This window comes from Rhodnius prolixus, unplaced genomic scaffold (assembly GCF_049639745.1).
Source record: "Rhodnius prolixus isolate KJV_2025 unplaced genomic scaffold, Rpr scaffold_10, whole genome shotgun sequence".
NCBI lineage: Eukaryota > Metazoa > Arthropoda > Insecta > Hemiptera > Reduviidae > Rhodnius > Rhodnius prolixus.
Window position 1 is genome coordinate 22,471,606 of NW_027411615.1, and position 14,441 is coordinate 22,486,046.

Here is a 14,441-nt window from a genome sequence, read left to right on the forward strand (position 1 = left end):
TCAAATCTACCACCACTTAAACCCAATATATGGATGCCTGCGCTATCTCTGGGCGAAAGCTAGAACTACACTTATCATGGGAGGGCGGGAGTTACACATTTCATATATTGCTTGACTGTTTTAAGTAGGTTATCATACTGCCGGGCAGGTGAAGGTGATTTTTATAAGTAGGTTATAATGTGTCTTGTCAGCTACAATCTGATTGAAATAATATCTTTTACACTTATGTTAAATACGTATTATGTATGGTGAATAATGTTGAGTAAACATACATTCGTTAAACTTAATATAGTTTTGTTATTTGATTTGTGGTTTTAAATTCATTTATTTAGTGTTAAGGACCAACTGAAATGCAGTGATATGATTCGTTATCTCTGTTTCGCATTGCATAGAAGTGAAATATTGCATCAATTGAATTTGAACGTGTAGTGCTTTTCTAGCAGTGAGCTGTAGCTATTGGTTCTAACCGAACAAATTAAACTGAACAAAATGGAAAATTATTATACTTTAGAAGTTTGGTTGCCAATTTTCTTAAGTTGCCTACTTTCTTCAATAATTTATTATTTTACTCTAAGATTAATTCCAAAAGCAGGACCCAGCTTTATAAAAGCACATTTATTTGGAGTAGACATGAACAAAAAAAGCACCGAAAAAATGTAAGTGTTTTTAGCTTTATTTTTGTATTATTAGGGAGTAACTAAATACATCCTTTTAAATATATATTTTTTTTTTAATTTCAGCCCAGAAGCTATAGGAGTCCTTACAGGATGTATGTTTTTGATAGCAATGTTCCTTTTTATTCCATTACTTTTTGGCCCTTTAATGATGCACAACTCACACTTTCCATACGTAGAGGTATTTAACATTAATATCATATTTATCACTTAATAATGTATATTTATTACTTTATGACGATTTTAATAATAAATTACGCTATTTAGAGAATGTACTGTTATAAGTAGAAAGAAATATTGCTATGCAGCAAATTTATTTAAATCATTTATTTTTTTAGAAAAATTGTAAAATAAGAAGGAAAAAACTTAATTTCCACTTAGTGAATGTGTCGTAGAATGGATGTGCATTCCTCAATTTAGTGTTGCAAAGAGTATGCTGACCAAACTAGACTTTTACCAACATCGCCGTTTGCATTCTGGATTTCAGTGCTGCGATCCTGGATGCTCTCTTCCTAGGGACTTCTTACTACTCACTGCCCGGAAGCTAGAAGTGCACTGAGAATAGTTCGTGGTCCAGTGACCACAGTTGTTGACCCGCCTCAAATTTTTATTTTTTATAAGAAATTCTGTTATGGTTCTGGAGAAACTGATATTAAGGTTTTACTCTAAACTGCCATTAATATTTTGTCATTAGAGATTAAGGAGTTGTCACAATAATGTATCTTCTTAAGCCCTTATTAACAACATAAGTAATAGTCGTTTATAAAAATATCGAATTTTATATTTAACAAGTTCAGAAAACGGTACAAACAAAAAAGGAAAAACACAAAGAGCACTTACTTTAAATTATTATTGCAATATTGTATTTACTTTCTTCTTTATTATTTTTTTTTTTTTTTTGCGCATCGACTGCTAAGGTAATTATCGCCCAAATTATTGTTTTTTGTTTTTTTTTGTATTTAAGGCGTGTCAAAATCAGATTATTGCTGCCTGGAGCTTTTTTCAGTGCACTGCCGCCGGCATTCGGACAATGTTCTTTCCGTTACAGACAGCACTGTCCATCATCATAGCTGCAAGAAGCTCCTGAACGAGGAAATCTAAGAGCCAGCAGTTGGATTCACGTTCGAATACGCTAACCTCACAGCTAATCTCTTCTCTTATTTTTATGTATCCTTTTTTAGCGTCAGATTAATTTTTACGAGTTTAGTAATAATAAATATAAATCTCATTGACAATTTTTTTTTGGTATTCAGAATGTTTAGGTGACTATTCACTAAAACATAACACACGGACACTTTCGGACCCTCGGATAAATATAAAGAAGAAGTTTTAAAGTGGTCGTAGTGTTCTATTTATCAATTCGTGCATGTAAAATTATGCTAAGTTAGTTTAATATCCCAATTTGCTTATTAAAATTTCTAATAACTGGCCCAATTTTCAATATTAGGAATTTTTTGAAAACAAAAGTTTATTGAAGCATATTTTGGGGAATAAATTCAGTATAAGTTTTAGCCTCTAGTTATCCGAATCAGTTTGGTGTAGAAATTTCGACTTAACTTATGTTTCCAGTTTCGCACTACCTGTGATGATATTTGAAAGTTCGAAATCGGTCGGCGATAAAATAAACTTGCTTGCTACGACGGTTAAAATCAACGTTGTTATCCAGCACTGCGGACTTGACCCCATTTCTAATCATTCCTGTTTAAAAAAGGGGTTTGGCGAGTGCTCTAGGACTTTTAATACTTTGATTGAATTTTTTCTTTATTGCTTACTTGTTTCTTAATAGTACAGTATAGTTGGATTAATCTACACATATTGCGATTATAATTTATGCTAGTGTTTTATACTTAGAACGTTTGGTTTAATTTTCACCTCACTAATGTAATGGATATAACTGACTGTGTCAAGAGAAACATGTTTAACTTGCATTATGGAATATCGTTATTGATCATTATACTTACATCCTTAAAAACTACCATATTAACGCCGATAAACGTTTAGTGAGGAATTTTTTCGATCAAGAAAATGTCTAGTAAAATTGTAACAATTACAGTAACAGGAGTGTCTTTACGCTTGATTTTTGTTGCAGTTGGTAAAAATGGTAGCTGCACTTCTTTCCATTTGTTGCATGTTATTGCTTGGTTTTGCTGATGATGTCCTCGATCTTAGATGGAAATATAAGCTTATTCTTCCAACTGTCGCTTCGTTGCCATTATTAGTGGTTTATTACGTAACTTTTAATTCAACAACGGTTATTGTTCCAAAACCGTTTCGTTTTTGGCTCGGTTATTCTGTTGATTTAGGTAAGAAAGTAAGTCACATTTATGGATTCCTTATGCTAATGAAATTAGCTCATTTAACAAAAACATTTTTCCACTGTACACTTTTTGTTTCAGGTCTCCTTTACTATATTTACATGGGAATGTTATCAGTTTTCTGTACAAATGCAATAAACATTTTGGCCGGTGTAAATGGATTAGAAGCTGGCCAGTCATTTGTCATAGCTGGTTCTGTGGCTGTTTTCAATTTATGCGAACTTTCTGGCAATTTATGGCGTGCTCATCAGTTTTCTCTTTGTTTCATAATACCTTTTATGGCAACTACTTTAGCTCTTTTAAAATATAATTGGTTTGTATTTGTATCTTTCCATTCAAAAGTTTATGTTTTCTTTTAAATCTAAAATTGATTTAATGCTGATTTGAAATTAAATTTTATCTTTTAAAGGTTTCCATCAAAAGTATTTGTTGGTGATACTTTTTGTTATTTTGCGGGAATGACTTTCGCTGTGGTTGGAATTTTAGGACATTTTAGCAAAACTGTTCTACTGTTCTTCATACCTCAAGTGGTCAATTTCTTATATTCTGTTCCACAACTCTTTCATATAATACCTTGTCCTAGGCATCGATTACCTCGGTAAGTATTTTCAACGGCTAAACTTATTAGATGTAACTTAAATTGTTAATTATTGTTCATTATTTTTGGTGACTGAATCATAGTTTCAATAGAATGAAAAAATTAATGCCAGTTTCAATCATGGAATCCATGAACAGACAGGACAGAAGACACACCAACTCTCTAATGATGTAAAACAGTATATTGTAAATTAGCCCTGAAGATGACCTAGTCCCTAGGTCGAAAGCCCGGCAGAATAAAGTTTACCATGACTGAAACTGGCATTAATTTTTCATCCTACTAAATTGTTGAGCAAAATGCCTTTCTTTTTTAAAAATAGTGTTTCGACATCTTCAGTCATGATCCTCCTATGTTTACTTAAATTCATTACATTTGATTTCTTTTATTCATTTTATAGAACTTTGTTGGATAATTGAATAAAATTAACTCTTAATTTCTTATAATCCCTATGTGATATAATGTTTTCTGCATATTTAAAGAATATATACAAAGTAGGGAAAGAGGAATTTTGTGTTCCGTTGCAATATAAACATTAAAATGTATTACAAAATTCCAAAGACTTTCTTGAAAAGGTTAAATGTTAAAACGTTGAAAGAAAGGTTTACAATGTAAGTGAAAAATAGAAATTTAAGTTGAGATCGAAAGAAATTAATGTTTCTCATATTCAGTAATTGATTATATAATATAAATTAAGTCATATCACTCTCAGAAATATCTTCTTATTCGAAGAAGAGTGATCGCATTTTTTTTTCTCGAAAGATGCCAATTTCAAACATCGACCTCACAGTCAAATTCTGCATTTATGTCATATTTATTTTATGTTTATTTGATTTTATTTTAGATTGAATAAAGCTGGTTTATTAGATGCCAGTATTGTAGAATTTTCTACTGAAGAAATTGGACAATTAGGGAAGATTTTACTGACGGTGTGTGACAAGTTGAAACTAGCTAAAGTTACTTATAAGGATAAAATTATTAGAACTAATAACTTTACTATAATCAATTTTCTACTTATACAAATGGGACCTATGCATGAAGAACATCTCACTTCTGTGCTGTTAACAATCCAGGTATGTCTCAATTTCAGATATTTGCTTTCATGTATTTATAATTTTGCGAAGTGACTTGATTTAGATGCTTGTAAGTTGTTAGCCAAAATTGGACTGATATAAACAAAAGTGAAATATTCCGTACTAAGAATTAGAAATTTTGTTCTTAGAATCTGAGTTCCTTAGAGTAAGCAAAAAGGGTGATTAATAGTTCAGCAAAAAATTACATTTCGACAATAATAAGTCATACTACAACAAATTTTTGCATTGAAAATTTTAGTTGTCTTCCTATCATGATGTATAAGACAATAATACCTGTTCTGCCATTAAACATTCATATGTCCATCTTCCCTACCCTTTCTAAATTTCTCTTCCTCTTGGCTCGTACAATCATCATTGTTTTGTATAACGGTCTTAATCCATTCAGTCCAGTTGTTTCACCAACCGTCTTAATAGACGAACAATTAATTATTTATTAAAATTTTCTGTTGCTCCCATCGTATTCTGTTATTTAGTACTTGATGTAAAAAAAGTTTTTAGGAACTGTACTAACCGCAGATCATCTTTCGATTCACCAGGCCAACAGAAAATAATAACACTTTAAAAATACAAATAAAATGTACAGTATATAACTTGTTGTCTGAACTTTGTCGATTTTAGTGTCCATGTATGAACATATATGATAATCCATTCCCTTCTCTGGTCTTTTTCCTATACAATCCTTCGTGTGTAGGCATCATTGTTTTATAACATTAGTTAATGAAATGAATAAAGCGCAGGTTATTTTTATTTATTAATAAAGATAATTATTCAAAAGATTTTTTTTGTATGGAAGTTTATTGTGTTAAATATGAATGGGATACCCAAATAATATTAAATCAAATATCAATCTACAAATGTTTATTTTTAGATTGCGGAGGTTACTTAGCTTTGAGTGTAATTGAAGTTTTAATTTTGAAGTATAATTTTAATTAACATGAAGATCTTGACTTTTCTTAAACTTAACGGTAGCACCTTATTTGAAAAGTCTTAAATGATTTCCAAAATGATCTTGGCCTAACCAAAGAAAGACCTTCTAATGAAATCAGTTTAGATAAAACTTTTAATAATTGGAAAAAAAATCTAAGGATTTAAAAAAAAAAAAGTATACTCGAATTTGTATTTGCATAAATCCTTACAAGATGTTCCGCGAATTTTTTAATTACACACCTTGAACTTAAATCTGTTATGCACCTTTCATTTTATTATTCTTTTAATTTTCAGATTTTGAGCAGTGGAATAGCATTTCTCATCCGCTACCCTCTTGCATCATTGTTTTATGACATTAGTTAATGAAATAAATAAAGCGCAGGTTATTTTTAATTATTAATAAAGATAATTATTCAAAAGATTTTTTTGTTTATAGTTTATTGTGTTAAATTAATAAGATATATATTAAATAAAAATTAATTTTTATTTCTTTAATCTTAAATTGTATTCTATGTACATAATAAGATAGACAGTTTAAAAGATAAAATCCAATTGGTATGGTCCAGCCTAGAGCCACAAGCAGCTGCTTTAATCTTCTGCAAAAGAAAAAGAAAGTAATATATTTTAAAAAAATAATAATCACCAAATTCCGATTTCACTCTGAAAATTAAAACGAAAAAATAATCCATTATAGATGAATTCTTCATAAAATGCTGTTATTTGGAAACTCAGTGAGATTAAAGATTATAAAGACGTAATAAATTTTTATGATACTCATTTAAAGAACTTATCACTAAGAAGAAAGTCAATAAATATTTATTAATAATCATGATCAGTAAAAGCATTAATGAAAGCAATCAAAGGTAAAATTGATTTTTGTCTTTTATGTCTTTAGGCATCCTGTAATTTGGATTATATGATCTTAAGCTATTCTTAAGGATATTGTTTATTCTCAACGAATCTAAGGGGCTTTTTATTTTGCAAGTTTCACTTTTTTAAAAAAATAGCAGGCAATTTCTGAAACACTCAATGAAACAAATGAGACTTTTCCAGTTTGCATAATTCAATTTCTTTGAAACTTAGGTTTTTTACTAAAAAGATAGCTATCGTTGGCTTCAGCATTATTCACTTAATTATGATTCTGTAGAAAGTGTAAACTAATAGGTTCCCAAAATCACAGTAAAATCATTGTTTCAAACTGTACTGGTATTCATAATTAAATTGTGAATTAGTGATGAGATCAACTATTAAATTACATTTAATTTCATTCCCCCGTTGAAGTAAGTGTAAGTAAAGTTCTATTAAGAAATGAAAATAATATATAATAATAATTTCTCACAAACAGGAAGCCATTTTCTTTTTTAATAGGATCTTCAATGTGAACTTTAATCAAGGGCAAGGAAAAGCACTGATAATGAATTACATTGATTGAAGGCTTTCGAACTGTCAAGTTACATATATCTCTTTTCTGTTGATATATTAGACTCTACCACTAAAGATGCGTTCCACTAAGCGTTCACAACGATCACGCTCACAACCGCGGTTTTGCCCGTTCCATTTGCTTGCGAACGTTACAATCGAAAACTCAAGTGGAATGGGCAGTTTAATCGTTCATGTAAACATTACAAATGGCGACCTTGAAAATAAGTCAGAAGCTTGAAGAGGTTGTTTTTAAAATTTTAACCCCGTTTATAAGCAGTTATAATTATTGGTAAAGTTGACTTATGTTAAAAATATATGTATAATTCAATTTTTATATTACATTTTCGTGGAGTATTTATAAAATTTACGTTTAAATAAAATTAAAATGTCTTTTGTGGCGACAATTGGATATTTATGCAACGAAATAATGCTTTAGAAAGTTCTTCATCTAGTTCCGATGAAGAGTGGAATGCAATGGTGAAAAGCAAAAACTTAGGCCACGTTATTATTAACTATAAAAGTGTAATTGATCGTTATTCATTGATTTAGTATGTTAAGGGATAAGTAATTTTTCATTTTATTATTTTTTTTTTTTTAGACTTTCGAGAAACACATTCAGTTATTTACATGAGATAATACTTTCATTTACATGATATAATTTTTTTGGTCGCCATCTTTTTTTAAAAAAATTGCGCCAAATTTCTGAACGCCCACTTCGACCCAGCTCTTAAGGTGGGGCGTTGTGAGCTTCGCGTGAGAGAAAATAATGACATCATTAGTGACGTTTTCGCCACGACCACTATGACCGCGGTCGTCTTGTGGAAAGGCTGTAGTACATTTTGATCGTTGTGAGTCTTAACTAAAAAACTTCTCAGAACAGGAAAACCTTGCAACCCTTCATCAATTTAGAACTCCCCTAGAGTTATCAATTTGACTGGTTTCAATAACTTTTACGATTTAAATATAGTCATAGCAAAACATCAAGATTTTTAAGGCATCTACAGGAGTACATTGCGGCTATCATCAAGAAATTATGATTCTGTTTGGTCCTTCTTAAGGTGGGATTTTCTTCTTTTTTTTTCAGTCTTCGCCTTTTCCCAAGCGAAGTTTAGCGGTTGAATTTTTATGTATTGCAATGTAAATATTATCTAAATTAAATCTGTTCCATATTTTACTTCTTTAATAAAATAAATTCTATAATAACCTTCCAAACTTTCTTGATCACTTTCTGTTTGTTCTGGGACTTGATTCTGTTCTGCTTCACCACCTTTCTTTTGATATTTCATCCTGTAATCACCTCTTTTGTAATCTTCTCCAGCTATTTCTCCGCGTATTTCTTTTGGTATACCATACACCTCGTCATCCCACTTGCGTCCTCCTACTTGCCAAAGTAGTTTTTCATTCAAATAGTATTTATTATATTGTGCTATATCTTCGAAGAAATCGTATTTGTAAACTGCGTCCACTTCGGGTATTGGTGGAGATGGAGGTGTTTTGGGAGATTCTTCAGATGGAGGATATGAAATTGGCGTTGGTTCTGGAGGTAGCAAAGTTGGATCATACAGGGTTACCTGTGAAAGAAAATTAAGAAAAAAACACTGTTAAAAATACAAGTGCAAATAACTATAAAATCTTAAATTTAGGATTCAAATTTAAAGAAAAGATCAAGGATATTTTATTTTTTTAGGATTTTTTTTAGAATAAGGAAGCGTCAAAATGATTTAGTTAAATACTTAATGAATTTTCCAAATCCCTTTTTGATCTCGTTCAATTTGTTGCCTCCAGAAAAGATAAGTTACAGTTTTTAACTTTAAGTTAACTGTTACTTAACTGAAAAGATGCTATTACAGGAAAATGTAATTTTTTAAAAATATGTAAATAAAACAAAAGTAAAAAAAGCTTCGGACACCATAAATCTCTTATACTTTCGCCTTAAATACATTCACACTCAATTGGAATCAATAAAAAATGGTAATGTGAATTGTTTCTGTTAAAACAATGATAACATCTGCTCCAGTAGTCCCTCAAGCACTGCCAGCTGCGAAAGCCATCGTATAGGTCGCAAAGAAAGAGAGGTTAACTGAAATGGAAATAGTAGAACAGAGTCCATGATTCTCCGAAGGAATAAGTCAGAAGAGTGTGGACCAAGCTCTATAACAAGACGGAAGCCTTGATAAGTGTAAGATGGTAGAAAGACTCGTGTCAAAAAAAAAAGATGCTATTCCCATTTATTTTTAAAAAATACTTTCAACACTATTTATACATAATATATTGGTATTATGAGTACCTTTCTAGCCTTCCAAATAGGTACAATTTCAGGAACAGTTCCAGGTTTCTCTTTAACCTCTGTTCCGGCCTCTGCTGATTTTGATCTACTTTTCGGTTGAGCTAAAGGATCTTTCATGTGAACAAAGAAACCATGTTGCATTGTGTTCGACTTAAAAGCAAAACATCCATTTCCTGTTGGCTACAAACTTAGTTAATGTGATTAACATTCAAATCCCAATTGAAAACTTTTAAACTTTCACTCGTAACAAACACAAATCCAAAATGGTTTTTATTTTTGTTATGATAAGGTTTCACTTGTTGTTATAGCATAGAGAATGCTTAATTTTTTTTATATTAAAATTTTTAATAGAAGTACAATATTTTACAAAAACAAGAGCTCTAAATGAACTGAATTTGTTTCGAAACAGAGTGAAACAAATCACCTGATTTAAAAGTTTGTAGTTGAAAATTTCTTTGATAAGTTTTTATTAATTTTACCCATTAAAATTGCCTTTAAAATTAATAATTTTTATGCCAGAGACATCTGTAATTGCTATTGTCATCTAAAGGATTTTTTTTTTTTTTTTTTTACACGAAATAATCCACTTAAAGAGGCACCGTTTCTTCTTAACATGTTGCAGGCAATTCCACCTCAAATCTCAAAATGATCGCAAATGGCTTTTTTAGCTTTTAGCATTCTTTCAAAGAAGATGGTGGCTTTTGTTTTGCCTAATTTTTTTAGAAAGGTTGTAAAATAAATTTAGCAACTTAGCCTGTTATTCATTTCACTTGATGAGATAGTTTAAAGTCAAATTGTGTATTAATTTGTGTTAACTTTTAGTGACTGTAAACTATTAATATTTAGGAATAAACTAGCGAGGATTCAGTCAAATAGAAAACAGCAACTTAGTCTTTACGCCAACTTTTCGACAAATTTATCATCTTCCGCAGGGCGTTATGTGAGTTACGGGGGGGAAAAAATAGCTACATTTACGTGAGCGTAAAGACTGAGTGGTCACGGGTGGCTAATCGCAGGTCAATCCTATTTTTTATTTGAACGAATCCTCGCTAGTTTATTGCTAAACATCAAATTGAAGTATATCCTGTAAACAGGAAGATGAATGAAAATCCAAAACTGGTCAGAAACAGAAAACAAAACATGCTTGCTTCGACAAATAAAATCAGCTAACCTTGCCCGAATCAGGATTATAGTAGCCACATTCTATTACTGAGTTAAAAAGTACAAATCCTGTAATTGCAACAAATAATTACTTACCATATTATTCTTCCAAACTCCATGATATCTGTAATGGTTGGCTAATAATTGTCCCGGTCCTTCCATTTTACCTTCTTTCCAAGTGCCCATATATTTAAGGCCAGTATCGACATAAGTATAGTAGCCTAATCCTTCCTTGATTCCGTTTCTCCATTGCCCTTCATAGATATCTCCATTTTGATACCAATACGTTCCGTACCCATGTTTCAGATCTCTTTTCCATTCACCTTTCAAAAGATATATTTATATTTTTGAAATTAATAGGGAGGCAGATCATTCTGTCAAGATTAAATAATAACGCTTGTAGAGAAAATTGAACTTTTTTAAATTTCAAAAATTAGATTTGTCGCCCCTCACATTTGCCGGTTTACTATCTTTCAACTTATGCTTGCATGATAAATAAATAAGTGGATTTCAAAAATGAAAGAAGATTCGTGGGAGCGATAAATAGATTAATAAGAAGACTCAAATAAACCATTTGGAGATTCGGAACTTCTGCGTTGAGGTAAGATACGTCGTAAGCAACAAACTGAAAACTTGTAAAGTAATAATTCCGGCCAAAGAGTTCAAGAGGACTTTGAGGAACTTCGCAAGAAGTTCACGCCATGCAATCTCAGCCTCACTGTAGCCATAGCGACTACGGATGGCTTTTTCTTGATTGAGAAGGAATACCAGGTCCTATGCCAATGAAATGGAATGATTGTGTTGACAAAGTAATCATTGTTGACATCGATAGATCGCTTGACTATAGTTTGATCGTGGTCAAGTGGCAAGATCAAGAAAACAATTTGAATAAATTGAGTGCATTTTCTTGGAACTATCATGAGTAATTCATCATGAATTCGTTTTCGGCAATTTTATGTGAACTTCAGAATTTACTGTATCAATCAGACAGAATTTGACCAAAAATTTCTCATCGAAATCGACGCAGTTTAAATTATCATTTGATCAAAGTAAAGCGCCTGATTTCTTGAAATTTTAGCATAGTTTAATTACTGGCAATATTACAGGAATGGGAAATAATGCGTTTAAAATGTTTTAAATTATTTCAGTTTAAATGAAAACTCACTTCTAATTCAATCAAAGGTAAAAACTAATAATAATTATTTCCTTCTCTCTTAAGCCCTCGCAAACGATGTTTCCTTTAAGTGCTTTTAAAGTTTCCATATTTCATATTTATCAGAACGGTTTTATACTAACCAAATTTTAATAAAACGGTTTCATATGTTATTGCTACCTTCATATTTAGATCCATCTGGATAGTAGAATGTTCCAATGCCTTCTTTTTTCCCATTATGATAATGTCCATTAAATCGGGCACCATTTTTAAATATATATAAACCTAAACCATTCCTTAAACCTTTCCTATATTGCCCTTCAAAAAAATCATGATTTGGTAATAAAGCTCTACCATGACCATGTCGCTCGTTCAGTTCATTCCTCTCCCCTTGATATTCCTAAACACATTGAAGTAAAAGTTATTTTAGACCTTTACTTATCGGTATAGTACTTATCAGTACTATTCTGCACGTAAAAACAAACAACAATACGTAAGGTCAAAAATATAATAATTTTTTATTATTATTTGTTCATTTTCTGGAGCCGTTGTTAACCATTTAGTTTCGTTGCTTTAATTCAATGTAAAATGCTTTTCTTTTTATTTTTGGAATTTCATGTAGATGTGTCTTTTAGGGTCTCGACGCTGTATATCGGATGGGAGAGGAAGAATGGGAGGCGGTGATTATAGTTATTGAGATGTAGAAGGTTAAAATTAGGAAGTTTTGCAAATAGTTCAAATTTCAAACCTCTATATCTCCCTTCATATTGTTCCGATTTAAATGAATTCTTTACTAAATTGTAGAGAAAACTTTGCTCAATAACTGGTATAAATAGCAATATTTTAGTGATAACATTTATTAAGATATAGAAGGTTAAATTTTGGAGGTTTTGTAAATCGTTCAAATTTCAAACTTCTATATTTCCTTTCATATTGTTCCGATTAAAATGAATTCTTTGCCAAATTGTAGAGAAAACTTTGGTCTTTAATTGGTATAAATAGCAATGTTTTAGTGATTATATTTAATGAGTTATAGAAGGTTAAATTTTAGAGGTTTTGTAAATCGTTCAAATTTCAAACCACTATATCTCTCTTCATATTGTTCCGATTTTAATGAATTCTATACCAAATTGTAGAGAAAAGTTTGCTCTATAAGTGGTACTAATAGCAATGTTCTAGTTATCTTAAGTAATGAGATATAGAAGGTTAATTTTTAAATAATAGATATGGCTGGTGCCGTTCTCTACCTGTTGTAAGTTATGATAATATAGCTTGATGTAACATCAAACTCCACAAATTTGACAATACCCTGAAGAAGGTAATACATTTACCACAATGTTGGTAATAAAGAAAGAAATTAGTTTGTGAATTTTTTGTCCTCGCCTTAATATTCCCCAAAATCCATCAATTAACAACGGCCGAAAACCAAAAATGTCAATAGTATTATCTAAGGTAAGAAATTGAAATTTTATTTTTATTCCATTTTCGTAATTTATATGAACGATCTCTTGCGGACATAAACGAAAATGCCCCCTGCCAAGTGACAATAAATTAGAGCAGATGAAAATGTATAAAAAAAAATCGAAAAAAAAAGAAAAAGTAAAAAATTCGGACTCTACTCAAGCATAAAAAATTACTTCTTAACCTCATTCTTGGTTTGCATGGATACAAGTTTTCTATTTTTCTTTGCTTTCTATGAAGATTTATTCAGTAAAATAAAATAAAAGCGAGGAAATCGATTTATTTATATAAGGTACTTGTTCTCCAAACTAAGAATTATAACTACTGCAGTAAGTAAATAGTAGATGGATAATTTTGTTTTTAAATGTTTTATGGACTTTTAACTTAAATTACTTTTTGGAACTACAAAAAAAAAAGTTAGCAACCGTTTAATCGTCACTTTGTTATCACTTACACACACTCAAATTAAACAAATTTGACTTACCCCAATAAGTTTCTCTTGCTCACCTTCTTCTCCCTCCCCTTTCATAGTTAACCTGAGTAAATATTATCTCAGATACCGTGGAAACTAAACTCCCCCGGAGTCTTCTTTGATACCATATGAACTTTTCATCAGCAAATTATGTTTTGATGAAAAAATTTAATATAACAAAACATATGTTTTCATTAAAGTACTGTTAAAAGAAGTAGGTACTTCTTGATTTCGTTTTCATTGTTCAAATTAGCTTCTGCTACTTAGTATTAAGTTTTTTATATAATGAGTTTTTATTGAATTTAAGTTTCTCAGATTAATTTTATTGATAAAACAGAAAATGACTGATGAATTATTTTGGATGTTTACTATAGTAATTTCCCCAGTCAACTATCAACTATTATTATTATTATTAATAATACATTATTATTTAGTTTTCTTATTTAAGGCGGGTTAACATTTGGGCTTTATTGGGGCACGGAGCTTTCGTTTATGCTATCTTTAACAAAAACTTACAGTTTAAAATGTTAAGTATAAGGGTTGATTAAACGCCAAAAGGTACACAAATCAGCAAGCACCCAACATTTCATTAATTCTTCATTAATATTTAAGTAATTCTACTGCATTAATTTTCATTAATATTTTTTAGAATTTATTAGATGTCACAGACCCTTATGCTGGCCACTTCATTTATAATATTTTTTTGTTATAATTATGATAAATCACACATACGTACATGCATGTTAAAGTAGAAAAAGACAAAGTTAGAGTAGGCTACTGTCTTGAATTCGTCTTACCGAAATATTCGTGAGCACAAATAACACACAGTTATAAAAAGTAGATTATTCAACAACAATTATTGATTTCTCTATTGTAATTT

General features: G+C 30.6%; 2 protein-coding genes across 3 annotated transcripts; one reads left to right on the forward strand and one right to left on the reverse strand.

Moving 5' to 3' along the window:
* Positions 1-117: 117 nt before the first annotated feature.
* Alg7 (Alg7 dolichyl-phosphate N-acetylglucosaminephosphotransferase) lies at positions 118-6,100 on the forward strand. The gene is made up of 7 exons (XM_074134204.1): positions 118-656; positions 741-855; positions 2,764-2,977; positions 3,071-3,302; positions 3,399-3,587; positions 4,429-4,657; positions 5,900-6,100. Exons 1-7 carry the CDS (start codon positions 490-492, stop codon positions 5,966-5,968), a joined length of 1,215 nt encoding a protein of 404 aa, XP_073990305.1. The 5' UTR covers positions 118-489; the 3' UTR covers positions 5,969-6,100.
* Rsph1 (Radial spoke head protein 1) lies at positions 6,071-13,729 on the reverse strand. 2 transcript variants are annotated; one of them, XM_074134205.1, is made up of 6 exons: positions 13,574-13,727; positions 11,809-12,028; positions 10,572-10,798; positions 9,315-9,494; positions 8,232-8,598; positions 6,071-6,201 (listed from the first exon to the last, which is right to left on the reverse strand). In XM_074134205.1, the coding sequence occupies exons 1-6, from the start codon at positions 13,616-13,618 to the stop codon at positions 6,194-6,196; spliced, it is 1,047 nt and encodes a 348-aa protein (XP_073990306.1). In that variant the 5' UTR covers positions 13,619-13,727; the 3' UTR covers positions 6,071-6,193. The 2 variants fall into 2 exon arrangements, with proteins under 2 accessions (XP_073990306.1, XP_073990307.1); XM_074134206.1 differs by lacking the exon at positions 9,315-9,494 and having other exon boundaries at positions 13,574-13,729.
* Positions 13,730-14,441: the final 712 nt, after the last annotated feature.

Excerpts from the sequence above, each read along its gene's own strand:
- Alg7 (XM_074134204.1), top strand. The coding sequence starts at position 490 with ATGGAAAATTATTATACTTTAGAAGTTTGGTTGCCAATTTTCTTAAGT. Across the intron at positions 657-740 it reads AAAAAAAGCACCGAAAAAAT|CCCAGAAGCTATAGGAGTCC; the intron begins GTAAGTGTTTTT and ends TTTTAATTTCAG. Across the intron at positions 4,658-5,899 it reads CTGTGCTGTTAACAATCCAG|ATTTTGAGCAGTGGAATAGC; the intron begins GTATGTCTCAAT and ends TTTAATTTTCAG.
- Rsph1 (XM_074134205.1), bottom strand. The coding sequence starts at position 13,618 with ATGAAAGGGGAGGGAGAAGAAGGTGAGCAAGAGAAACTTATTGGG. Across the intron at positions 12,029-13,573 it reads AGCAAGAGAAACTTATTGGG|GAATATCAAGGGGAGAGGAA; the intron begins GTAAGTCAAATT and ends CAATGTGTTTAG. Across the intron at positions 9,495-10,571 it reads GAGTTTGGAAGAATAATATG|CCAACAGGAAATGGATGTTT; the intron begins GTAAGTAATTAT and ends CTAAGTTTGTAG.